Consider the following 25945-nt stretch of genomic DNA (forward strand, 5'->3'; position numbering starts at 1 on the left):
AACGTGACAATATGGAGAGATGGCTTTTGGAGGAGCCTGTAGGAGTGGCACATCTCATGTTATCTTAGCTCAGAAGTGGGCAGTTGGAAAGAATCACAGACTGTTAGTTTTTAGTTGAAAGGAATGTTCTTTTAGTTAGGATAAACTTCTTCGCCAGACCTCTCAAATCTTAAATATTAATATTTTTACCACCACAGTAGGCTGCTAGAAGAGTCAGTTGTTGAATGGAGATGGTGTCAGCACAAATTGAGATTCCTCTCTTCTATAGTGGGTATTCTAATTTTTAGAGAGTTTTACATTATCATAGACACCTTTGTTTCTCTTCAGAGATTTTGAATTTGAAGTGAGTGTCTTGACCTGATGATTTTCTTCCCAATGGATGGGACTGGTTGAATTTTATTACTTTGGATAAAGGGCATAAGGGTTTTCTCTTGGGGGAAGGGTGGTAAAGAAACAGCATTTGTTGCAACAGGATTTTATAATTAAAATTCCCCACTTTTAGAGGTTTGGTCATTTTTTGGAATATTCTAACAATGAGCCATGTCAGCACTTTTCATAGCATGCTCATGGGTGGTGGTGGGGTTGCTAATCTTTGGACGCTGAACAGTGTTCAACTGTGGTATCACTGGCCTACTGATGTTTTCATGAGGCGGGTTTTTTTGGACTACCTTCTTATTTGTCTTCTCACGTTTATGTTTTATGGGGACCTCCGTTCTCCACAACGTATGCAAAGATGGCATTTAATTTCAGGTACAGATGCAGAAAAATAGACAGGCCACCCATAAAGTGTACATCCTTTCTCACTTTCCTGCAGTGCAGAAACTGCGGGACTGTTCTTCCCAAGCTGTGGCGGTACCCGGATGCCTTCTGGGTTTCTGCTCTCAGGCCCTTCTAGGCATGACTTGCCTCTAGGCAATGGAGGCAGGCTGATGTGATCTAGATACATTTAGGGTATAAAAGAAATATTGTTGTGGTACTGTGCTGTAGATATTTTTCTCCTAGTTCTTCTTCATTTCAGTGATGGGTCTTTGGGTACACACATGTGTTTTCAGGAGGGGAGAAAGGGGAACATCTTCCTTTCCAGCTATACTGAAATCCTTATATGCTGGGGACAAGTGTTTGATAATTTGGATTTTTGTGACTTACCACTCATAAATACTCCTTTCTTATAACAGGTTGCTGAATGCAATAAAGCCGGGATTGGTAAAAAAGATCAATAGACTATCGACCCCCATTGCAGGTTTGGTGAGTATGTCAAATGGAGAAAAAAAATCTTTCAGTGCTGCTTTTTGCACCTTGATTTTATGACTGTATGATTTAGATAGCAATTATTTTTGTAATTTGAACTCTTCTAACCTACTAAACTCAGACAGTCCCTCTGAAATCTGAACTCTTGGTGTAGTCACCTTAAGACCTTCCAGTCTTTTTTTCGGAAGTGGGTAGTATTCAAGGCGCAAAGTATATTTTTAGAGGAAGAATATCTTCTTGGTTATGTGTCATCTTCCAGTTGTGGTGCTAGCTTTAGAAAGACCGGAATGCATGCATTGGAAGCCTTCACCACAAAGAGATAGCTTTTTGGAAAGAAAGGAAAATGTGTATTTTGTCTCATTTTTCTCTTTCCCCAAAATACCACAGTCTGCAGATAACAGTCATTGCGGGACTATCTAGGGAACTGTTTCATGTTGACTTTAAGGGCAGAGTAAAAGTTGGCCGTAATCTGTTATAAGCAAGGAAGACCACAGAGGATGTGCTGACAGTCCATGGGCTCTCAGGAGCGCCGGGTGCTCAAGAGGTCACCTCAAGGGGTGGCACAGTCCTGTGCCTGCTGTTGGGGAAGAAGGTGGGGGTATGAGTGGGTGTTGGGTCTAACAGGATTAGCCACATAGATATATGGCTGTACTGATTTTTACCTTGAGATGTGGCTGGGAATAAAAGGCCCCCTGAGCACATGGAAGGTGGCCATCGTCAATTTAGACTAATGATATACTTATATACGTGGTTCCTTTCTGTTCTGGCACTACTTACATTGCAGTTTAGTTGCGCAAGATTCAGAATGTATTACATGTTGATAGCTGAGGTTAACATTCCTTTACATAAACTGCATTAAAAAGTTTCAGTGTATTAGAAACCGTTACATTAATTTTTAAATTGGTTTTATCCTTTGAGGCTGGGTCCTTCAACCTGTAGATTTACAGGCATATTTCTGCATGAATACTGCTTAGTTTTAGGATTTAATTTGTGATGCCCACCACTCTTTCTCTAAAGTTTCCTTATGTGCCTTTCTTTTGCCTCTAAAACCCATCTAGTTGTATTCCTATGCAGTCTTATTTGAAAGGAATATTTGATACAAACAGCTGCAAAAGATACCAGTAGTGCAGTTTTCTTTTCCTTGGCTTCCTTTCAGGAAAGACTCAATTTTTGTTATGACTGTTTTAAGAGGATGATATTGAATTACATTGGGTTTTTTCTTATTCATAGGTAAAATCCCAAAGGTAAGGCGGTTGTAGGAGGAGGGACATAGAAAAAGTCATTGTGCATGTGTTATTTTTCTCATTCCTTGAGATAAATCTCTCTTGCAAGATGTATACCTTCAAAGCATTACCAAAAAAGTGGTTTTCAGGCTATTAATGATACAGCAGATCTTTTTTGTGTTGGAAGGTGACTTTTTAACCTCTGTACCTGTGTCCTCTACTTACCTTTAGTAATCACTTTTCTAAATATTTTTCCAAATAAATAATTAGGCTATTAAAAAAGTTGACTGCTGCTTCTGGCTTCTTGAACATTACCAATGGGTGTTTTTATCTACTGTTCTGTGAATAAATTACTCCAAACAAAGCAAGCCATCCAAATGTCCCCTTGCTATCGACAGTGTCTAGTTCCATACCTGCTAACTTTGGTTGCCATTTTTACTTACAGTGGTGAGTAAGTGGCTGTTTTAAGGATTGTATGTGAATTTAAATGACCAAGTGTCCTAGTCTGTTACGCATATTTATGGTGTATTATTTTAAAGTACAGACATCAGGAGTATGTTTGAGTGCAGAGTGTATCTTTTTCTTTTCTCTTACTTGTACTATGTCCGTGTGTCTGGAAAAAAAATAAAATACTGACACTATAGTCCAGAAGCAGTTATACCTCCTAGTTAGCTGACCACATATGAGGGACATTCTTTTATTTATTGCCAGTTTTTCTTTATTATCTTAGCCTTGGTTGGCTTGACATAGCGTATAGTTACTTCTTTCCAGTTATTTCACCCCAGTGAGTGTGATTTCCTCCAGTACATGTAGAAATGCTGTGAAAGCTTCAGCACCTTTTCTGCCTTGTGTGAGATTGAGCTCCTAGGTACTGCTTCTGCCTAGAAAGTGTAACTTAATCATTCTAACAGAATTAATTAATTAATTTCTTCCCAATAGCTGATAGGATAAGTATTTAGTTCACTAGTAGAGACAATAGGTAGGTTTTCCTTTTTACAGAGTTGGAGCTAAAACTTATGAGTACTTGTGAAGTACTCAAAGTGCCTTTTGTTTCACTTTTAACCTTCAGAGACACAAACAGTCATATATTATGTAGCTCTACAAAATGTCTACTTGAGTCTAATTCTCCAGATGATATTCTATTTTTCCTCCTTTGTTATCGTAAGGACAAATGAAGAAGTATGCTTTATTGAAGGAAAGTAACAGTAAACTTGAAGCCTGTATCGGAGATACGCTGAGATGTTCATCTGGGAGTATTATCAGGTGTAAAAACTTTGCCTATATTTTGTGTTTGAGTGATTTCTCATAATGCTGCTGTGAAGTATTATGTATAACTGGTCTAGAGTCAACACATTGAATTCTTCAAACTTTTCCTGGTGTTTAAAGCTAGATGAATCTGCAGTTACCCTGAAATTCTTACCAGTGACTTGCTCATGTGGTTTAAGAGGGAATGGCTTATTTGCAGATCTTTTGTATACCATAACACCAATCATGCAAGCAAAATTTATTGGTTATAGTGTTGTAGTGTTAAAGTAAGGACTTGAGGATCTGCACACCACCATGCTAAGCACAAGCCATATAAATACACAAAGATGATCTTTGTCTCATTGCAAGTCTAAGTCAGGATGTGGATTGTATGCAGCATTACATATAGAATTACATATGTTCAGCTTGGCAGGCTTGTTTGTAATTTGCTTTGATCTCCAGAAGTGTCGACTGCTTCTGTTATCACAGCAGAAATGATACATTGCTTTAACGAAATAAAACATCGGACCAACGGTTTGGTATTCAGACTTACAGTGAGTATTAAATTTGATGAAATGCTTTCTCATTCCTGTTCAGTATTCATTAATCCAGAAAGTGAATGCTCCCACGAAAAAGAAATTCACAAAACATCCAAAGAATATATTAAACCTAGGTAGGAATAACAGGCTTTGCTGAAAGAGCTGTGTTGCCAGAAGAAATTTGCTCATGTGAGAAACTGATGCTGAACATCTTTGTTTTAAGACTGTCAGTTTTCCAGAAGCATCATTTCATGTATTTAATTGTGCAAGGCTGGGAAAGTATTTTGGCTGAGTTATTAATTAAAAAAACATCTGAAGCTGCAGAAGTCTTACAAAGGTGGTTTATTAGAGTAAAATGAATCTAATTAATGTATAAGTGATTTTTACAAAACCAGCAATTTTTAAAGTGAGTTGCTGTTGATTTCTTCCATTTTGTATGACGTTCATAGTGGGCACAACTAATTTTTAAGGTGTCTACTAATTGCAATTTTGTACAACTATGTCTTGTTATATATTTAATTCTATAGAAATAAAAAATTTCCAGCATCATCGTCGATAAGCTTTGCTTTATAATGCTAACCGCTGTATGTTGACTATCTTTTTCCCTTAAAAAAAATTCTAGTTTTTGCTTCCTGTCCCTGAATAATGTCACTCTGTGAGAAAAGAAAAGGTTTCTGCCTTATCTTTTGTTTGACAGGGTTTAGGAGAGTTTGTAGCATTACTTCAGTTCCTTGAACAAGCCCCACAGGAGCTCGGAGACTTACTTCAGAGGCTGTGCGAAAGAATCTTGCATATAATAGTAGGAAGTAGTCAAGACAAAGTTGGAGGGCTGAACTTTAGCTTGGATCTTGGCTCATGTTTCAGCACTACTGAATAAAAATCTGTTTACTGTGGCATCCAGTTTTCAGCTTGTGTACTGTCCTCATCTTTGTGACATTTGTATGATTTAGCAGTGGAAAAAATAGCTCTGCAAAAGTCACCTGGTTGCATGATTATTGCACCAAGACGAACAGAACTGTAATGTGCTGTTTAAAAAAGCTTGTTCCTTTGAAAACAAGGTTTTTTTTTTTTATGTCATTATTTTCCTAGGAAGTTTCTCTTGGCAAAGTGTTCTCTGGGAACTTGCTATGAACTTTATTAAGAATAGCTACCTGCCTGCTGGTGCTGGTAATTTGCTCTTATGCTGTACTGTTGCATAAATTCCAGTATTTTATTGATGTCCTATGATGTCCCAAAGAAATTTCAGCATTGTCTTAGCTTTCAGGAGTTTGTGCTTCTAATTAAGTTCAGCAAATGAGATCATCTTTCTTCATACAGATATGAACCTGAAAATAAAATAACAAGACCCAAATACAGTGTAGTATGTTTCACAGAATTACAAATAATTAGAGAAGATAGAGAAACACATGGAACTTTAACTGATGTGCATTATTTTTATCACTCACTCCACTTGTACTTCAGTGTTACTATATGGGGTTTTTTTTTCCTTAAAAAATTATCCTCTCATTCTTCCTTTTAATTTCTCACTCTCTCTTTAATTCTTTGTAGTACTTTCTGGAAAGAGCCTGCTCCTATTGTAATATCTAGATTCATAATACATGATAATTTCTGTTTCTTTATTTTGTACTTCTTGCTGCTGGACAAATTCATTTGCCAGCACGCTTGTATCCATAAAAAAGTCTTGCTGTGTAAGTTGTGGTACATATGTGAAGTAAACAGAAGCAAAATTTCCTAACTGTCTAAAAACAGTAAGTTCTTGGCACTCACATCCCAAAAGCATTTTTTTTGTAAATGTTGATGGAAAGCAAAGTGTCAACATCGTTGCAAAATGCTGTGCAAACCATTCTGTCATGGTTTCTGTGGATCTTCCTTGCTAAATGGTACTTGGCTTCTCTACACCTCCTGTGCCTGCCTTAAGTTCTGATATCTGCATATTTGATTAAAGCAAAACTTAAGGTCTGGCCAGTGGTTTGGAGCAGCACTGTGTGCTTTGGCTCATCACATACTATAATATATATTGAATCCCTTCACTAAAACAACAGTATCCTTAAAAAAAAAACCAAACAAACTTGCATCATTGTGTCCTTGTATGCTTGTGTTGTTTGGGTTTGGTTTTGGGTTTTTTTTTTTACCCCCCCAAGCTTTTTAGACTCTGCCTTCAAATTTATTTTTCATTGACATTTTCCTGCCTGTTTGTTTTGGTGTCATCTGAGTCGGACAGAGCTACCTTATAAAATTCCTGTCTAATTAATTTAGCCATATGCTGTACTCACAAACACTTCTAAGTTTCATGAAGAATACAAAAGTAAACTAACAGGTGTTTCTTAACCAGGTTGTTTGTAAACAGAGTCTGTGTGGAACAATCTATAGTGATGCTGTAGTTAATTCATCGCAGAAGAGGAAAACAGCCATCAATTCAAATTTGGCAGGAAGCACAGAGGAAGCAGCATTGATGGGGAAAAAATTAGATGCAAACCAATAAAAACTAAAACTTCACATTGAAATTCAGCTGTTTTGTTGGGGTTTTTTTAGACTGGATTGAAGGTTTTTATTGCTCCCAATTAACCATGCAAATGCTGTCCAGAAAGGATTGCTCTTCTCCCATTTACAGAAAAACTAGTGAGCCAAATGCAAAACACAATGCTGGCATCTCATTTAGTATTTTATTGGCTGAAATGGATGTGCTTGCTATGGTGTTGGGTTTGGCTCCAAAACTCTCATACTTTTGATGCTGGAAACTAATCATTGATCTGACAGTAGCATATGTGCTGGAGATGTATTCCACTGCTGCACTTGGGTTCAGCCTGTGTTGCCCAGGCTTCCAAGATTGAACTTTAACTTGATGTATGGATGTACGAGAGGCTAAAATAATAGGAAATTAATAAAATACATGAACTGTCAAAAAAACCCCAAGGGAGGTAAATGACCCCCCCTTGTTTATTTGCTTTTGATGGTCTGAGCTGCATTTAGCTATAAAGTGCACCCTCAGAGAAGTGTGAGTTCAGCCAGCTCCTAGTAGTCTTCATGTTCATCATCCCACTCTGGCTCGTGAGCTGTCCTTAACATCCATGAGCAGTCCCTTCTGTCCTCAGCTACCAGCTGGAGTGTTGTATTTATGATGGCTGGAGGCAAAACCTGAAGTGAGGGACACGTGGTTTGCTTCTGCATTGGCTGTTATTGATCCCTCGCAGGTTTCTGTGTGCTTCCTGCACCGCTGGCCCCAGCCAGCACTCAGCCAGGGCTTCTGCAGACCAACCTCATTGCTGGCCTTAAAGTCCCTTCTTCTTCTGGATGTTCCCTTGGCTGCAGTGCTTACAGTATGCTCAATAAGCTAAGCTGTTCGTTGGCTGGGACCACTACTCGTCATGCTAAGGATACTGTCCCTTTCTGCCAGTGTCCAGGAATTTGTCCCTTGTTACAAGCTGAAGTCTCTCATATAGCACCCGGAGCGTCCTGAACAGCTTCCTTGTTGGGTCAGGACGGCACCAGCCAAGATGGGTAAAGGTTTGTAGGACACACATGAAGGACAGCTGTGAACCACAGCTGCTGTGGACAGATGCAAACTTTGTCATGTTGTTGAGGCCCATTCCCAAAGTAGAGTGGGTAGGATTCAAAGGTGCAGCAGTTTCACGGTCAGCTTAAGCCGTGCCCTGAGCACGCTGAGCTCTGCCTCTGAGAATGTTGTGACTTGGTTTGGCCAAATGCTAATAATATGTGGAAGCTCTTTGTGGCAAGGATCATCTGCTAGTCTGTTTTTGTCTAACACCTCACCCCATGAGTCCTGCTCCGTGGCCAGGACTCCTAGACAGTATGTTAATACAAATAATAAATAACACTTACAAAAATATCACAGGCATTCCTGTGTCATTCACAGTCTGTTTTTAGACTGCTGTCCCAACTTGAGTCTTCAGCCATGGTTTTAATCAATAGGTTTATAATTAGCTTTATTCACATTGAATAATTTAAAATGTTAATATGCAAATTTAGAGGTAAGGAGAACCTTTTCTGTGTTAAAACCAAGAGAGGATGGTCACTGCAGAGGATCTCCTTTTTGAATTTTTTTGGTTTTGTTCTACACAGAGACTGTTTTATTGCCCAGCCTTGAGAAGGGAAAGACAACTACCATGCTTTAGAAAAAAGTGCTTGATTAAAAGCGAGGAGTCTACCTGTTTGGGGCCTGACAAGTGACTTCACAGAGATGTTATTTATAAAACTATAGAGATAAAGGCTTAGTGTAATGATTGTTTACTTTGGGGGGGGGAACATAGGAGGTTTAATAAAGTAAAGGATTCCAGTGATAACATTTGAAAATGGCAAAAAGAAAAACATTGCTGCTGCTGAAGTCCTAATGCTAGGCAGCTGAAATGTGAACTTGCCCTTATCATGGCATTAACCTTTACTATAAATGACAGAGTCTTTCCTCGGGCTGGGGAGGGCAGCTGGCTTCCAGGAGGAGCTCATTTTGTACCCATGGAAAATGCAGGTTGCCCACTGGATTAATTTTTAGATTTGTTTTCAGTTCCTAAAGTGTCCTTCTACAAGTTCAGCCATGACTTGCATTCTTGGTTTACTGACTCTGGTTGAGTGAGTATTTCAGAAATTGCAAGCTTTTGAACAACAATCTCTAAGTATCTGTAAGTATCAGAAAAACTGATAGTCTAACAAACAAAATGCCATTCACTATGTACCTTAGGGCAGCACTAAATGAAGAATCTAGTGCCTTTCTCAAGCTGTTGTCTTAGAAACAAAAGGCCTCCTGAGCAGAATGACTTAAAACTCCTCAGGACAAAGCCCACTGTTGAAGCTTATGACTTCTCTTAATAGTTGGGCAAATGCCACATGCTCTGGAGGCGTGTACCATCTTCAGGAGTTTTCAGTGGAGGAGTTGGATGCCCTGAGTCTGCGAATGTGTCACCCATGCCCTGGGACGAATGCAGCACTGCTAGAGATACATCCAGGCACCTGCAGTCTTTGGGTGACTTCTGTTGCAAAATCGATTAGTTTGCCAAGCAGGATATAAAAAGCAGCACTGAGCTGGTGTGCTGTATGTGTGTAGGCCAGCACACACAAAATAAGCAGAGCTGCGACTATGCATGTATTGAGGCTAAAAGAAGTATCAGCTTTTGTCCTTAACAAGAAAAACTAGACCTGAGGCTATGGTTGCTTTCAGCTGTTCTAAAGTTGACTCTCCTATACCCTCTGCTATGCCAGCGCTGGCACTCATATGGCTATTAGCTGGAGTGGGCAACTGATCTGGCTGAAAAATAGCCTTATCCTTCACCTTATAGTGTGCAACTGCATGGGCAGAAGGGAAGGAACAGGCTTGCTGTGTTGGAGGATGGAGGTGCCATTTGATCAGCTTAAAGTAGTTGCAAAGCTGCAGCTAGGGAGTTTAAACTTAGATGCAATCCTTAAGTTATTGGCCAAAATTGAAGGACACAGGGACCTGGGAAAGTCTCATCCTGAAATCCCCATTTTAAAGGTTGTCTGTGTTTATACTTAGTAGCACTCTCACTCCCTAATTCTGGAAAGCCTCTCACAGGTTGGAGTCTGTAGGTCTGCACTATAAATACCATCTCTGATTCTCAACTGTCTTTTTCAGGGACATGTAGCCTCTGCTGTAGGGAACAGCTAGATGCCAGTATTTATTTGAGAGCACGCTAAATTCACTGTAAATGGGATTGACTGGAATAAGAATATTTGCTGTATTTGCTGCTGCTCTGCATTCTCACAGCATCCGACAAGCAAGTGCTGCTGCCCAGAAAATCCACGTGATACGGTCTGGAGAATGGTGATAACCGGGTAACAGTAGCACTGGAGATGTGAAAGGGGAGGGTACCTTCCAAAGAGCTCCTAACCTGACCAGTCCCCAGGAGGCGAGCGGGAACAAAAGTTTCCACAGTGTGGTCAGACCAACAGATCTGCCACCTCAAAATGGGCCAGGGGTCTCAGGCTTCCTATTACCTCCTCCCCTTGTGAGAAGGGGGCAAGCATGAGTTAGCAACGGTCTGTTGTGACCCTGGCCCTTAGGCTGAAGATGGTGGCAGAAGAATGCTGTCTAATCCCCTTCTTGGCTGCAAATCAACTCGGTGAAGTCTGTTGCAGTTTACGTCTGCTAGCAACTGTTCGTACTGTTTCTATGCTGAAAACCTTTCCGGGCGCTGTAAGTGGATTTCTGTCAGATGATGTGCATGTCGCTAGCAGGAGCCTACGTGCTGAATGCAGATGATGGAACGTGTCTCGCTCCAAAGATCACATTGCAGTTGTTTCCCTGGCTTAAAGCAAAGAAGCCAAAAGGCAAACTAGTGCCTTAAAGATCTGTGTGCAGTGACTTCTTTGGTTTAAGAGCCTAGTAAAATTTTGCAGTCTGGTGCTGTGGTCAAGAGTTCATAGGGGCTGAAATATCTGACACTGGTCTCCTTGCCTTCTGCATTCCTTAGTGCTCCTGGATTAAAGCCACTCGCTTCCTGCTTGGCACGGTACTTTCCAATTGTAATGCGCTTCCTCTTAAATGTCCAGAGGTCTAATGATACTATTGTAAACCTGTTAAAATTAATGCTGCAGAGGAAGCAGCTTAGTTAATTGCTTGTGCAAAAATACGGTGGTAGTCTGAACTATCTGACTGAGGGACATTAAAACCATTAAGTATTAACCTTTTAAAAGCCAAATAGCCTTGTGATACTATGTGGAAATCTGTCCCACAGCTTAGTAGGAGAATTACACATTAATTTCTGGACAAGCAATATAACTAACGATCTAGAAAATTAACATTGCAGTACAGAGGCAATCCTCAGCTATTTGAAGTGGTGTCCTTCTGTTAAAGTCCTTTCCATTGCTGCTTCTTTGTTTGCTTCTGCCTCCTCATCTTCATGCAGGAAGCACTGTTACTCAGATGGCAAATGTCTGTTTCTGTTTGGGGCAATAGGGTGCACTGATTTATTACTGTGAAACGTGTGAAAGGGAGTTCTTTTTTCAGACTTTTCAAGATAGAGTATTGAACTTGCTAAATGTGTGCATGCATCCAAGAGTGTACTGAGTTCAACTCAGCTTTTTTCAGTCCTTTCTGTATGCTCCTTCATCACCTTGGCTTTTCTTTGAATTGTACTAGTTGTCATGCACAATTTAGAATCAAGCTTGTGTCTCCCCATAAGGCTGATGGTAAACGTTATGCTTTTCCCCCTTCCCCTTTCTTTTCCTTTTTAGTTGTAATGTTGGTATTATTTGCTCTCCTTTTACTGCAACAGCTAGAGAGATGTTACTCGGTGTGTCGCAAAGTTGTATCAGTGTGTTGGGAGGCACTTTGGACCGAGTCCCAGATGTGAGTCTCATCCTTGCACCTGTTGTGGAGCAACAAACTTCAGGCTTTAAACTGATAGCCTGGGCTGCTGGTGCTCTGCTAGCTCCTTGCCTTTTATAACTGTTGGGTTGGTTGGGTGCTGTGTAGCTTGGCTGCACAGCCAACAAATCCCATGGGTGTTTCCAAGCATTCCTGGATGTTTCTAATACCTTCTTTTAACGAAAGCTGCCCTGTCGCTGTTGTCCTTTGAATACCGTTTCTAGTTTGGTTGGGAGGAGGCTTGCTGTTTTTTCCAAAACCAATCCTAACTTTACCACTCCTGCCTAGCAACAGCATTAGGGATCTTAGAGCTAATGCCTGGCGTTGGCTGAATGCAGGAGTTGCCAGTCGGTCTTTGCATCCTCATTTTCACATTCAAGCTGCAGTCGTGCAGTCGTAGAGGTTCCTGTGAGGCTGCTTGGTGAGTGCCTTCAGGGAGAAGCTGCAGGCCTGATTGCCCGGTGACAGGCACAAGGAGATGGAGCCCAGTAGCCACAACTGTAAAAACTCAGGTGTCAGTGGGATGTATACTTAACCCTGCAGGCAGCAACGAGTCTTTGGCTGACTACCGGGGGGGATTCAAGGTCATTTTGTCAACTAGGGAGGGCTGAACTGTGAAGCAGCTCTGTTTCCTTGGCCAGCAGTGCGTGGATCAGGAATGCTGGTCGGTGGTTTTTAGTTTTAATCTTCCTGTCCTTCCTACCTCCTATCTCCTCCTGCCCCGCAGCACACGGCAGTGAGTAGGACCATGCTATAAATGCTCTCTGCCTCTTGAGCCTGGTTTTCAGTCCAAAGCTGACAGGCCTGCTAGAGAAGAAGTGTGACGTTTATGTATTAATTTCTGGAGTTACAGGGATCAGCCACAAAGTATTGGCACCACTATACAGTATGTCCCCTGTTATTTAAAAGGGGGGACGTTGAATAGGTTCAGTTATTTGAGGTTTCAAGTAATCCAGGGCAATTTTCAGTGTAATTAATACCTGTCAGGAATTTGACCCTTGTTGGGATAACAAGAAGTTCTGGATAACTGAGGCGATACTGTAAACAAGTTGTGAAAATTGTGCCAGAAAACTGTCTGCACAGGTCAGTAGCACAAGGTAATAAAATCTCTCAACTTCCAATCTAGAAAAATAATTTATACAGCTTTTACTTGACATATGCAGGAGTAGAAAAAACTTTTCTTTTTGTACAGTTCTCGGATGTTTTCTTTCATTAAGTTTCTCCTTTTACCCCTAAAGAGGTCAGACAGTAGGTGCTTCTTAAACCATAACAACTGCTTGAAAAGCATAACTTGAAAAGGCCACATGCATCAGACACAGACATGCTGTTTTGCTGTGGTGTTTATTTTCAAAGAAAATACAAGCAAATTTAAAAAAAAAAACCAAAAACAACCCCCCTACTAGTACCGGCTTGATACTATGTATTGGAAACAATGTATATTCTGACATTTCATAAAACAAATTATGAACAAATGCAGGAATTGCATCAATCATCAGCAAAACTAGTTGCAAACTGGTAAATCAAATGGAATGGTCCCCAGAGAGCGCTGTCAGAGCTTTTATAAAAGCCTATAAAGAGGCAAAGAGAGGTACGTAAGTAAATAAATAAATGTTGTGCACCAAAAGAACACATGAAATTCGTTACTAAAGTCAGCTTTTAGTAACAGACTTATGTAAAAAAGAAACATGACAAAGTTTGTCATAGGAGACTGGGTTTTGTTTTGTTCTGGGTTTTTTGAGAAACAGAGCCAGGCTAGCTTGATTGTCCTTCTTAGCGTACACACCTGTATTTTATTTTTACAGCGCTAAATAGTGGATGGGTGGAATCTGCTATGTCAGTGGACTAGAATTTTAGACAAGGAAGAAGCAAGATAATTACATCCTCTTGGAGAAGTGTTGCAGTCAAAAATTTGAGTAAGCAAGGTATTAGCAGAATTGTATTAGAATGGGTTATACTTTATCTTCAGCAGTATCACACCAGTTGTTACTTGTTCTTTCATTCTGTCTAAAAACAACTAAAAGAGCAAAGTCAATCCAATATTACATTAGTTTGAAGGGAGTTTAGGAGCAGTTTCTTCAGATATGCCTGGCCTCAATTTCTGAGCATCTCAGATCTTTGAATGATAGTCAGTAATGATCAAAATCTGTTTTCCTGCAAAGTAAGTATCAAATTTACTGGTATGAGTCTCTGCCTTCAGAATTTTGTAATTAAGAAACAACACATAGATGCTGTTAGAAAGGAAACAGAGAAACAAGTTCTTTGTCAGCACAGTGTTATCAGCAAACCTGGGATCTAACTGCTGTTCACTCTTCGTAGGCATAACTGTAATGTAGAATTTTGGAGAGGATAATGGAGTAGTTCTAGTGAAATTTAGAGGAGGTTATTCAAAAGCATGAGGACTGTGCGTGAGAAAATACAAAATCAAAAATCTGCCTAGAGTCAGCACCCACAGTATTAGACTAAGTTGGCAAGTTCCCAGGGGTGTTTGAGACCTTAAATGCTCTTTAGTCCTTACCCTCTAGTTGATCAGAGATTAATCACTTGCTTTTTTAAATACTATTACCCAATCTCTTGAGCCACCCAATCCTGATTAAAATTTACTTTCTAAAATATGATCTTAGAGAACTGAAACTCCTTGGATTCCAGATTTTTACATATTTTTTGAAGAACTGTGAGTTCTTGGTGTTCTCGCAGTACTTGCATCAAAAATTCTTGCAGTTAGTTTACCTTTCCGAGAGTAGTTCCCCTTGCCTTTTTTTTTTTTTTTTTTTTTTGGCTGAAATTTGATGAGCGATATTAGAAATCCAGCACTTAAGCCTGCGTACAACTATTATGTAGGCAAATTACAGACCAAGAACTTCAAAGATTGTGGTCAGTATTCTCCATCACAGATTCCAGGAGGATTTATTCTCTTTGTATAACAGTGTACAAATATTCTTGTCCTTTATAACTTTACAATACAAGCTGGAGGAATAACAGTGCCAGACTGAGGTTAGGAAGCAGATGGGAAGTAAATAAGAGGAAAAACAGTCAACTGCTCTATTCAGGATAATGGAAGGTGGAGTTTGGGATATGCTAGAGAATGGAAAACCCTGGATAACCTCTGTGTTGTGGGTGTGGGCAACTCACTGCACAGCCCACTTTGGTTCAGCAGCAGCATCTATTACCTTGGCTCAGCATAGCCACAGGTCAGCTCTTGCAGGAGAGCTGCTCGACACCAGCGCCTTTCCCATTCAGGGGCAAGTGGCCCTAAGACATGAGATCAGCTTAGCAGTGCAGCACAGCACATTTAGGGATTTCCAGGTAGCCAGAAAGCCCCAGAAAGTGGGCGCTGCTCATGTGCTGGCTGACTCTCCAGGCTCTCTGCAGTCATACACAGAGCGTGGGGCACACTGAAGCCCTTGTGCAGCTCTGGGCTGGCCAGCATGTATGTGCACAGGTACAAAGAACATGTGTGCCCAGGGTCTGGTACCTCCTGGATGGTTGGGCTCCCTGTTCTGCAGTTTGGGCAGCGTTCCCACATGACTGAAGGTGGTTGCATAGCTGTGTAGCCCCTGTATTTGGATGGGGCTACATCTGTTGACCTTGTAAACCCCAGGTAGCTCTCAGGCAGGTCTCCAGATTTAAGGGCTGATTAGCTTCAGCACAGTGCTGAGCCTCAGCTGGGTCCATGCATTCAAGCAAGGCAGTACTGTGTCTGATGAATATTCCCCAGTCGCTAGGAAGGGCAGCGTAGAGGTGCTTGCCAAAGCCAATAAGTCCCGTTGGCCTTGAGCTGATTTTGGGTAGCCATGTGTAACTTTTGCATTCTCCAGAAATCTGTGCCTGCGGGAGTGGTTTGGAGATGTGAGCTGGCTGGGGACTGGGGCTCTGCAGTGCTTTAAATCCTCTAAATTGCTGGCGGCTCCTTGTTGGCTCTGGAGCTAGTACAGCTGCTTTCATGGCCCGTGAAGCCTGTCCTAGTAATCTTGCTTGACTCTACTGGTTCTGCTGTCTAGATACACCTCTCTCTGATCAACCATATGAACTCTGAGTCTCTCTGTTGAAGAAAGGAAAAAATCATTAAATTTACCCTTTTCCTTTAAATACTCTCGTCAGCTAAGTTTTACCTCAATCTATATAACGTGGCTTTAAATCGCAAAGGTTTTCAGAAGTAGCAGGTGAGGATTTGGAAGCTTGTTTAAGTGTGCATGAACATCTCTGCTAGCTTCACTTGTGACTGTTCTGAGCAGGAGCCACTGGTTATACTCAGGTAAGCTGAATTATAAGCACGGTTGGCTGTTTTCCTGTACAAACAAAAGGTGATCTCAAGTCTGGTTAGGACAGATGGTAGGGTATAACTGAAGTTTTAGGAATAAATTATCAGTGATAGCTGATTTGTTTCCCCTTTCTTTTCCCTCTGCCAACAAAAGTGACAAGCTATTTCTGCCATCTCTGCTCCTTAGTTCCTGTTCCTAAAGACTCGGTGTGATGCATGTATTCATCCTCCTACCCTTGTTGCTTTGTGCATTCCTAGGGGAGAGAGGATGTCGCAGAAGTATGTGTCAAGTACACCTCTAGGGTGTTGACAGAAAACTGAACGACAGGAATATCTGTCCTGTAGGAGGAAAGATCCTTTTCTGTCTTCTGTTCTGCTGCCCAGAAGTACCAGAACCAAGACATTGTGAAAGAGCTGGGAGAAAGCCTTGCAATAGGAATACGCTGCATTAAACAAGAGCTCCTTTCTTCCCCTCTTGTTTTAATAATTGATTTTGTGCCTATTAATTTGAGGAAATTCTGCTTCTTAAATACAGTATATTATTGTACTACTTTTTATTCCTCCCGAAAGCTTAGTCTTCACAACTGCAAATGACTCTGGCATCCAGATGTAATCCATGAATCCTGCTTTCCAAATGGCCCTTCAAAGGCATATTTTCATGAGCTCTATAGTCTTAATGAACAGTAGTAATTTAAGTTGGCTATTCTGCATAGTCCATCTAGGTTTGCAGCTACCATAGCTTCATTAATAATTGTGCCAGTTCCTGAATTATATCGAGGGAATTCTTTACTGATGGTTGAAAAGGGATGGAAAAGAAATCACTGCCAGACTATTAGCTCATCTTGCCTTGAATATTTACCATAAAAAAACCCCCAAACTGGAGATATTCAAGATGACTGACAGTGATGGCCATGGTACCTAGACACCAAATGTATGTTTTCAAATCTGAGAAACAAACAACAGATACATGGATTGAGTGTTGTGGTGTTTAGTAATTTAGACAGCTACACTATATATGGTCAAAGTTAAGAATGGGCACTGATTTACTTAGCATCTTTTTGCACAGATATTTTGGTTGTCTGTAAAATGTACTTGCAGTAAATTGAAAATTATTTCTTTTCTTCCCCTTCCTTTTCCTCACTGAAATCATTCTAGACATCTAAATGTGAAAGCTTTCTATTTATTTTTTTACTGGAAGTAAAAACAATAATGTAGGTTTTCCAAGTGGAACGTACTGGAACTTCATTCAGTACAAAAAGTCAATTAAAAAAAAAATAGTGTTTTTTGGACTTGAACAGCTTCTTTTAGAAGTATTTGCAAGGAAACCCCAACCTGTACATTAAAGAAGTCCAGTATGTTTTATATAATGTTGGCATGAAAATGCAAAGCTATGAGTGGGGGGAAAATGTATGTCAGGTCTCATGTAACAGCAGCAAAGAGATTTCTGATGTTTATCAAACCTTGAACACCACAGATTATTAAAACATATTCCTTGGCAATAAGGAGTAGATGTTTAATTTGAAAGGAGAAATGGAATTTGTTGCTTTTTTTGCAGAGGTCGCGAACTGAGCAGGAATGAGTCCTCCTTGGCGGTTTCACTATTTTGCTGTTTGCCTTGGGGAATAGAGATTTGGTCTGATTTTAACAGCTACTGCCAGGCCCCCGGCCCCCACAGGCAGCTTTCTTGCATCTTTTGAGGCCCACCTACAGCAGTTGTACTTGGACATTGGGATGCAGAGGCCCTCCAGCAGCTCTGGCTGCATAGTATCCTGATCCTTGCGTAGCAGATTGCCATCTTTGCTGAGAGAAGTCCGAGTATTGGCCAACTGTTACTATTTTTTGGCTTTAAATGGAAGATAGCTTTACTTAATATACCAAGCAAAAGAGGACATACCACGTAAAAGAAAGGGGCAAGAAAGTAATGTCATGTTAGTAGTGAGTAGTTGCTGCAATTAGAAGAAGCGTTGTGAGGCTGCCAGGCGGTGGTCATACATTCAATTTCAGAGGTTTCATGTCAAATTGATTTTAATTTTAGGTACCAATTTCTTTTGTACCTTTACAGTTTCAAACCTTAAAAATAAACTCTACAAAATTTCAGCTGTTTTCTGGCCCTGGATATTCAAAGTTTCGTGCTCAGCTAGTTCAATACAGCTGGATGCAGCAAAACTTCAAATGAGATTCATCACGCCCATATTTTCATAAAAATCCTGTATTTTCTGGGATTATACAACTTCAATGAAATCTGCTTCTGTGCCTGAGTAGGAAGACAGCTGATAAATGACCAGGGGAAGGTAAGAATTGAGGCTATAACTCCAATACAGCTTTGTGTGTCTGATTAATTAGGTTCTTGTGTATCAGAAAAGCATCGGGTGTAAATTTCACTATTGCTCATTTCCAGTTACTTTTTTTTGTCCTTGCCATCTGCTTTGGATGTAGTGAGAGAGGAAAACTAGAAACGGTCTGTAGTGATCACAGGTTGAGAAGTATTTTTTCAGATAGTCATCTCTGAATGTTCATGCAGGTGCACTGATTATGCTTTAAGTTACCTATACTGGTTTATAATAGATTATGCTGGTCAGGAAATTAATGACCACACCTTTTCACATGGAGAGGCTCATGATGCACAGGATTTTTCCTCATTTTCTTCTCTGCTAGCCCCACTCCATCCCAAAGGTCCTGTGGCAAGTTGCATCTGACAGTTGCCTGGAGCTGGGTCCCTTGAATAGTCAGCACTGCTCTTCCTGGAAAACAAGATTATTTTCTCTACAGTCAAGTCAAAATATAGAAAGCAGGCATTGGGTAACAGTGCCCTGAGATATGAAATGTGATCAAAGGGATCCCATGAAGCTTGGAATCTGTAGGCAGAGAAAGGAAGGCAGGGTATGTGAAAAAAGGTAGTATCTGCTAATTAGTAGACCTGCTAATATAATGAAGGAAAACATGGAATAAATTTTAGCATATAGATTTGCTTTGCATAGGTAACCTTCTTTACCGCCATAGTACAATATCTTAGCAGGAACACATAAATAGCTTTTTAAAAGCATTTGTTGTGCCATGGCTTAACGATTGCTCTGACAGCAGTCAGGAAAGGGAAAGGTTTGTTCAGCAGTGTTTGGTTGTAGTTGGTGGTTGTACGTAATGTGTAAAGGGCTTATTTGTGTTGGAGCTTAAGCTATTTGCAGTGTTCCTTTGGATTACCCCAAGGCTGTACTTTTTGGGTATACCACTCAGGAGGTAATTCAACTTTATTAATCTTCTTTTTTTTTTTTTTTTTTTTTGTATGCAGGGTGATACGCTTTAACGGTACGTCTAGTGAAAAAACGTACTCTCCCATATTTAATGCTCAGGTTAGTTTCTTTGGTGGTCCCATTGCTTGGACCTGCTGACTGGTTTTGTTTTCACAATATCTGGTGTAGACTTGTAACTCTAGATTTAAAGTTTATCTATTTTTTGTGTACTTTAAGCAGTTTGTTTGGGATAGCTGCCTCAGATCTCCTAAATCCATAGTCAGGCTGTGTACTTTCCTTAATGCTTTATGGTGTCGTGATAATTACACACAAATAAACCAAACTTAGAAAACAGCGTGTTCTCCTTAGTTGGGAATTTTTTGCCCATTTTTATATTTTGCTGTAAACTCAGTTGTGGGGGCAGCAGCCACAGGGATGTGCTGAGAATGGAGGGTGTCCAGTGCCCCAAGAGGATGTCTTGAGGGAAGCGTTGTGGCACTAGTCATGGTTTCAGGGTTCCTTGAAATCTGTGTTGAGGTTAGTCATACTCCCAGCACTCATAATGTGAGTGCAAATACAGGTCAACTTTGTCTTCATGACCTTTTTTTCCCTCCTACAGACAGACAGCACAACTATGGCCAGGAGGATGGGTATGAAGGGGTAGATGCCACAGATGCTGAGCTCCGGTTGCACTGAGAACATTGCTGTTGCGATGTTTCTTTCCTTGTCTTTTTTATAGCTCTTTCCCCAACCTGCTCTGCGGTAAGTTTTGTATTGAGAAACTTCATAGCCCTACCAACAAGGCAGAGCAAGGTAAAAAACAGTCCTTTCCATCACAGCAGAAGGAGCCATGCTTTGCTTTTTTGGTGGTGTCTCTCCTGTCCTTGTGGGTTTTTTTACCCATCTGACTCCAGATTTGCAAGATGAATTCCCAGCAGCTTCTAGGGGTGCTTGGCTGCACTTCACTGTATGTGAGCGTGTTTTTAACCCTGCTCTTGTTGAGCTTTATTCATCAGAAATGTGACAAGTGGGTAACAGAAGAAGTCATGAAACTAAGGCCCAAACCCTCACAAGCCAAGCGCTATCATCTGGTACTAAAAAGCTGCAGAGAGGGGGTAGAAATGTTGTCCTCTTCCTTGGCCATAGCATGGCTGTTACCATAGAATATGGCATCAGATAGGCACCCCCTCTCCAAGACTGGGTGAAATCTGACATCTGGCTGTGATTTCATCAGCATCGGAGCCAGTGAATAGCCTGGAAGTGCTTTGGGCTTTTTGGGCTTTTCCCCCTGCCTGCCTATGTTCTGTCTTCATTGCTGTAAACAAAGCCATCTTACTTAGGGTGTATCTTGGGTTTGGCAAACCTGAGGGAATGCACATCATCTGATTGCTCTCTCCCCCCTAGACAAGGATGCTGACTGAGCCCCCATTTGTTTAAATGTTTTATTTGTGCCTTCAGGGATAATGACCTGATGCAGCAAGGAGAAATATCAGGACCTACTTAACTAGTGAAGTCATAGGGTCAGCCTTGTGCTTGTGCTGTGTGCACCCCTCCCATCCCCCCGTGGTTTGCTTTTGCCTGTTGAGTTGAAGGCTGCTCTTGCTCATGTTCTTTCGTATGGTCCCCTCCCATTATTTTCTTCTCTCTTTCCCTGTTATCCTTCTCCTTTCCTGTCCACAGTGTCTCTTCCCTCCTTTTACATCATACCATGCTGCAGGGTTTTTAAGCTCATTTTTAAAATTTGCAGAAATAAGATACATCATCCATTCTGTACCCAGCATGAAATTTTCACTGCCTGCCCAGGACCTGCAGTGCCATTTTATATTCTGAACTCCTTGCATTTGCCTTTCATTACACACAATATGGCCATTCCTGTTCGGGGATTTTAGCTATAACCATCATACAAATGATAGTAATACACCGCATCGCATAAGAAGCTTATAAATGTGGTTGAAATTTGTTACAGGGCAAAGATCTTAAAAAGCAAATAATCTGATGGTGAAGGACAGATTTAGGAAAATGTCAAAGAGAATTTCTTGAGTAGTGCTGCTGTACTTCTGATTTTCTCAAAGAATTGCAAGCTTTTAGTTTTAAACATGGTGCTTTTTGGTATCTGGAGGACAAGTGTACTTACAATTTGATTTGCTTAACGCATCTCACTTATTTTATGCTTGTTTTTTAGAGGCCTCCTATCAGTTCTTATGGCATGATTTTGAGGGGGTTTTGTTGTTGATTATTTTCAGTTTATTAATGTAGATTGAATGTGCTCATGTTTTATATGAGACTAATGATTGGAACTATTAGCAAAAGATTTTGCTGGATGCCAAAAATGCTAGGAGCAGCTCTCTGAAAAGATAAATGGAGTATGTTCTTTCTTTTGCCCAGCTTTTCCTTCACACTATCAAAGGAGGGTAAGTTATACTGCCGAAGTAGTGGTATCAAAGTTGTGCACTGTCTTCTTGCTCTAGGCACTTGCAGTTTTCCGACCTCGTATGCCTGGTTGGAAGCAGCAGGGTCTAAGCACCTTGGCAGGAACTTGGCACTTCCAGCTAGATCTTCAGGGTCTGGTACTGAACATCTTCTGGCAGTCTTGGATACGATCTGGAGATTGCTTAGAGCCACCTTTGGGGTTTCTGGTACGTTTTGCGCAGTTGCAGTATGCTCCCAACAGACCCCTTTTCTTCACAGGGTTTTTTAAGGTGGTTTTTGCCTTTCTGTTAAGGGAGCGGGGCTGCTGTTTGAGGAGACACATCTTTTCCTTGTTGATTGCCCAAAGAGAAGCAGAAAAAGGCTTGGCTTTCTTTGCAAAGACAGTCTCCGTCCGCCGCCTTCTCTGCTGAGCTCTTAAAGGTACGGCTTGTCAGGCATTCTGGCCGGCGGGTGCTCCCGGCTAGCCTGGCCCTTCCCCCTGCCGTTCCCGCAGCCCTGCGTTCGTAGCGGTACGGTTTCATCTCCTGCCAGCGTGAGGAATAATCCCGCCGTTTTAATCTAATCGTCCCTGGACCTACTTTTTGCCTTCGGGGCTCACACGATTCCTCACACGGCGATCGTTTTCCTCCTTTGCCCTTCTGCGGCTTCCCGCCCCTGCGGGTGGCGGGAAGCGCCGCTCCGAGGAGGCAGCGAGGCAGCCGCCTCACGGCGGCCGCCGCACGGCAACCCCGGCCCGTGTCACGCCGTCGGGCGGTGTGCCGGGCCGCTGTGCCGGGCCGCGCTGCCCGCTCCGCGGCTCCGGGGATGGCGGTGGGTGGAGTTTGGGGTTTGCAGCCCCCGCCAACGGCAGCTGCGCGGCTCCCGGCTGTCATTCCTGCCGCCCCGCAGGTTTGCTGCGCTTCGGGCGGCGAGGGTCGGGTCGGGCTGACGGGCTGGTAAGTCCTGCTTTCCCTCCCTGGTCCCGCGGTCGCGCTCTCTCTCTCCCCCCATGTAGCGTCTCATTTTCATTAGGTGAGGCTGTTGTGTGCCAGAATCCTTTTGGGGTGTATGCGGCCTTGTCTCCCCTTCCTGCTCTGGTGGGGCTTGCCTTCAGTTCTGGTGTGCTGTCATCCTTCATCTTCTGGAGATCAAGCATCCTAAGTTTCTAAGTGACTGTGACCAGACTATGATTGAGTTGCTTCCAGAGCTGTTGGTTTGGAATCTGTCACAGAAAACAATGTTTTGTGAAAGTGTAGTTTTACTGTATATGCGGTAAAGCATACCGTATAAACAGTAAAACATATATATAGTAAAACGTATACAGCAACGCATATTCCATAAACAGTAAAACATATATACGTGCGTGTGTGTGTGTGTGTATATATATCTATATATGAAAATATGAAGAGTTCCCAGCCTCTTGCGTAAAAGTTCTTTCCTGGTGGACCTGAACTGAATATTTCAGTGTTTTCTTTCCGTCTGCTTGTGAATCAGTCAAGATCCATTGCTTTTATATAACTAAATTATCACCACTAATTATTTATATAAAATGGAAAAATGAGGGAATTAGGAAGAAATGTTGAGAGTAAACAAAAAGCTTTTAAGAGTCTGTATCGGAAATTGCTCAGAAAAGCAGGAAATATATATGTATTTTTAGAAATCCTCCAATTTATTCAGGAACAGGCAAAATTTCAGCATTCCAGAAATGAAAAAGGCCACCTGTTTGTCTGCAGCTGTCCTGCAAAGCAGCGTGGTGCTACTGGCAACTAATAATATCTCCAGCTTGCAGAAGTGGCATGCACTTGGCATTTTATTCAGTGCTCTGTGCAGACATACAGCTTGGCTTGCTTTTGTTTTCCCCAAGTTTATCTGTATATCTCATCCAGGCCATGTAGTAGCACATCTGACAAATGATGGTTCCACAGTGATAAGCTGCAGGTCCAGTTTGCAGTGTGGATGCAGTGAGAATATTTTGTATACTATTGTGGCAGATGAAAGGAATGGAAGGGGGCCAAATTCAAGCTGTTTGCCATTGCATCTGATCAGCAGATCCTATGGAGAGAATTTGCCTGCTGTGAATATTTGATTCTCGCTAGCTTGAACTATCTTGTGTGTTGGTCGTGCTACTGTGTGAATTGGCAGTGGCTTTCCAGGGTGTCTGTCCTGCACAACTGCCAGTTTCTGGGGTTTTTTTTTACAGGGTTCAGGATTTTGTGCTCCACTTCATGTGTGAGGAAAATGACCTAATGCTATACAGTGAACATTTTTTCATATTTATAGCACATGGGTTATCAGTCTTTTAAAAACAGCGAAAAAAAAAACATTACAGGTGAGCAGTGTATTATTTCTTCCTCCCTCCCTCCACCTTCATGGAGGTGTAACCCCTCTGCCTCATGTTCTCTCTGCATTACCTGCAGGTGGTTGTCCTGGCAAAGTGATTTCGTAGAGGTGAATCGTGCAGGTTATGCACCAGAAAGGATGAAAAGGTGATGGTGTTGAAATGCAGTTGTGAGAGCAGGAGCAGCTTTACAGTCCCTTCCTTCCTGTGCATCCTTCTGACTCAGGACTCAGGGAGTCAGTGCCCCAAGCTCCTGTTCATCCTTCCCTGCTCCTCCCTGGCCCTTCTTGCTGTTTCGTGGCTGGTTCGTTTGCCTGAGAGTTTGTAATGTTTTCTGTGTTGGTTAATTTTTCTGTTCTGAAGTTCAGCATAGCAAAACATTAACATTAATAACTTTTGCATTTCTAACACTTACAAGTAAATGACATTGCTTATAGTGCTGATCTAATAGTAACTGTCAGGACTCTGCTTAGGCAAGCAGAAAAGGGTTGGGGTTTAACATATCAGTGTATCCTGTGCTTGTGTCCTCTGTCTGTCATCACGCTGAAGCATTTGTCTTCTGTAAGCAGCCTGTTTAGAGTTTATGTCATTTTTATAGAGAAAACATAGATAAAATTTTATAGGTATCTATAGATATCAATAGATTGTAGATTTATAGATATAAAATTTTATAACCAAAAATAGATAAAATTTGCAAAAGAAATTTAGGCTGTAATCTGTAAGCTCTCTCTCTCTCTTGGTGTACAAGGACAAAAAACAGAAGAAGATTTTTGATTGAATAATGGTGAGGACTGAAACCAAGAGGAGCCAGCAGGAGACAGTTGCAGGTCCTCTGGGGCTGTAGGAAATGACATGCTGACCAAGTGACCCATCCTCTGTCTACTCCAATTCTGCAACTGCAGCAAGTAGCTGCTCAGAGAAAGGCAATATCATCTCCATTTAATGTATTGAGGAAATAATGTCTTAGTGCCTTGTAGGGGCTGCCAGAGGGACTGGATTCTGGTCATGTGTCTTCTGAGACCACTGTAAAAGCTACCTCCCTATTAACTGAGGCACGGCAGCTGGCCGCACTGCAATCCTTGCCATTGCAAGTGTGACCCATTTGCGTGACCTATTTAACTCTGCCAAGTTGTAAGGAGCTGGACATGCACAGTAGGTGTGTGTTTTCAGTCCCTTATTTAAGGTAAGGATGTTTTATATATGTTGCTGCTTGTAAATGTTTTTTGGGGTTTTTTTCTTTTTTAGTTTCTTCAACAGCAACAAAGAAGTGACACTTTAGAATAGGCGACTAAAAAAATTGTTTAGTTACAGCTAACAGATATGGAACTATAATTTCTCTCAAAAAATTTAAGCAAAATTTTCTGAGAACTGAAGAAACCAGGACTTGGCCAATGCAAGGTGTAGTAATCCAGAGAGAAAGCTTTCATGGGAGCTGGGTCTCCATAATAAGACTCCTAGGCAGGTTTACCTGAATATCTGTCACTTGAAAACAATTTCTTTGTTGGCTTTTTTTTCTCAATCCTTTTAAACAAATTGTCATTTTTAGGACCATTGGGAAATAAAACTATGAAATTGTTAACAGAAGCAAAAACTTTCAGTGCTGACTGATTGCATCTTGTTGACACACATGGTTATTTATGCCCATATAAGATACCAGCTTTCTGAGGAATTGTTTGGGTGATGGTGTTAGTGACTGTTGGCAAACATTATTCTTCTGATGACCATCGAAATATAAGTGTGTACAAAAACAGGCACAGGGTGGTGACACTGTTTTTTTTGAGAAGTCAGCATTTGTTCATCAACAGAAGAACCGAGTTTCCAAACTGCATGGCTGCCAAATGGCTGATATTTTTGTTACTGCTTGTATCTTGGATGTGAACTTTTGGCATAAAGATGGCAAATTAGTTATCCCCGGAGTTCCCTCTCCTTTGATTGTTTTCTAAACCTATTAGGTTACTGTGTCCTGTGTGTCCTGTATATTTTTGTTGGGAAATATTGTTAGGAACTTTTTTTCTAATGCTTTTGCATTTTTATTAGATTTACACATCACTCCACCCACCATTTGGAAGTGACCAGAACTGTCCTCCATCAAAGGCTAAACACAAGGGTTATTCACATTGCA

The 25945-nt window shown here is 41.3% G+C and overlaps 1 protein-coding gene across 3 annotated transcripts in view; it reads left to right on the forward strand.

Annotated features, from left to right (window-relative positions):
- Window positions 1–25945, forward strand: part of LIMCH1 (LIM and calponin homology domains 1) — a 183276-nt gene that overhangs the window by 80871 nt on the left and 76460 nt on the right. For all 3 annotated transcript variants that reach the window (XM_072861281.1, XM_072861279.1, XM_072861280.1), the window contains exon 3: window positions 1176–1245. In XM_072861281.1, coding sequence (XP_072717382.1) covers window positions 1176–1245 — 70 coding nt within the window. The remainder of the gene's footprint in view (window positions 1–1175; window positions 1246–25945) is intronic.

Source organism: Ciconia boyciana, chromosome 5, assembly GCF_034638445.1.
Source record: "Ciconia boyciana chromosome 5, ASM3463844v1, whole genome shotgun sequence".
In the NCBI taxonomy this organism is placed as follows: domain Eukaryota; kingdom Metazoa; phylum Chordata; class Aves; order Ciconiiformes; family Ciconiidae; genus Ciconia; species Ciconia boyciana.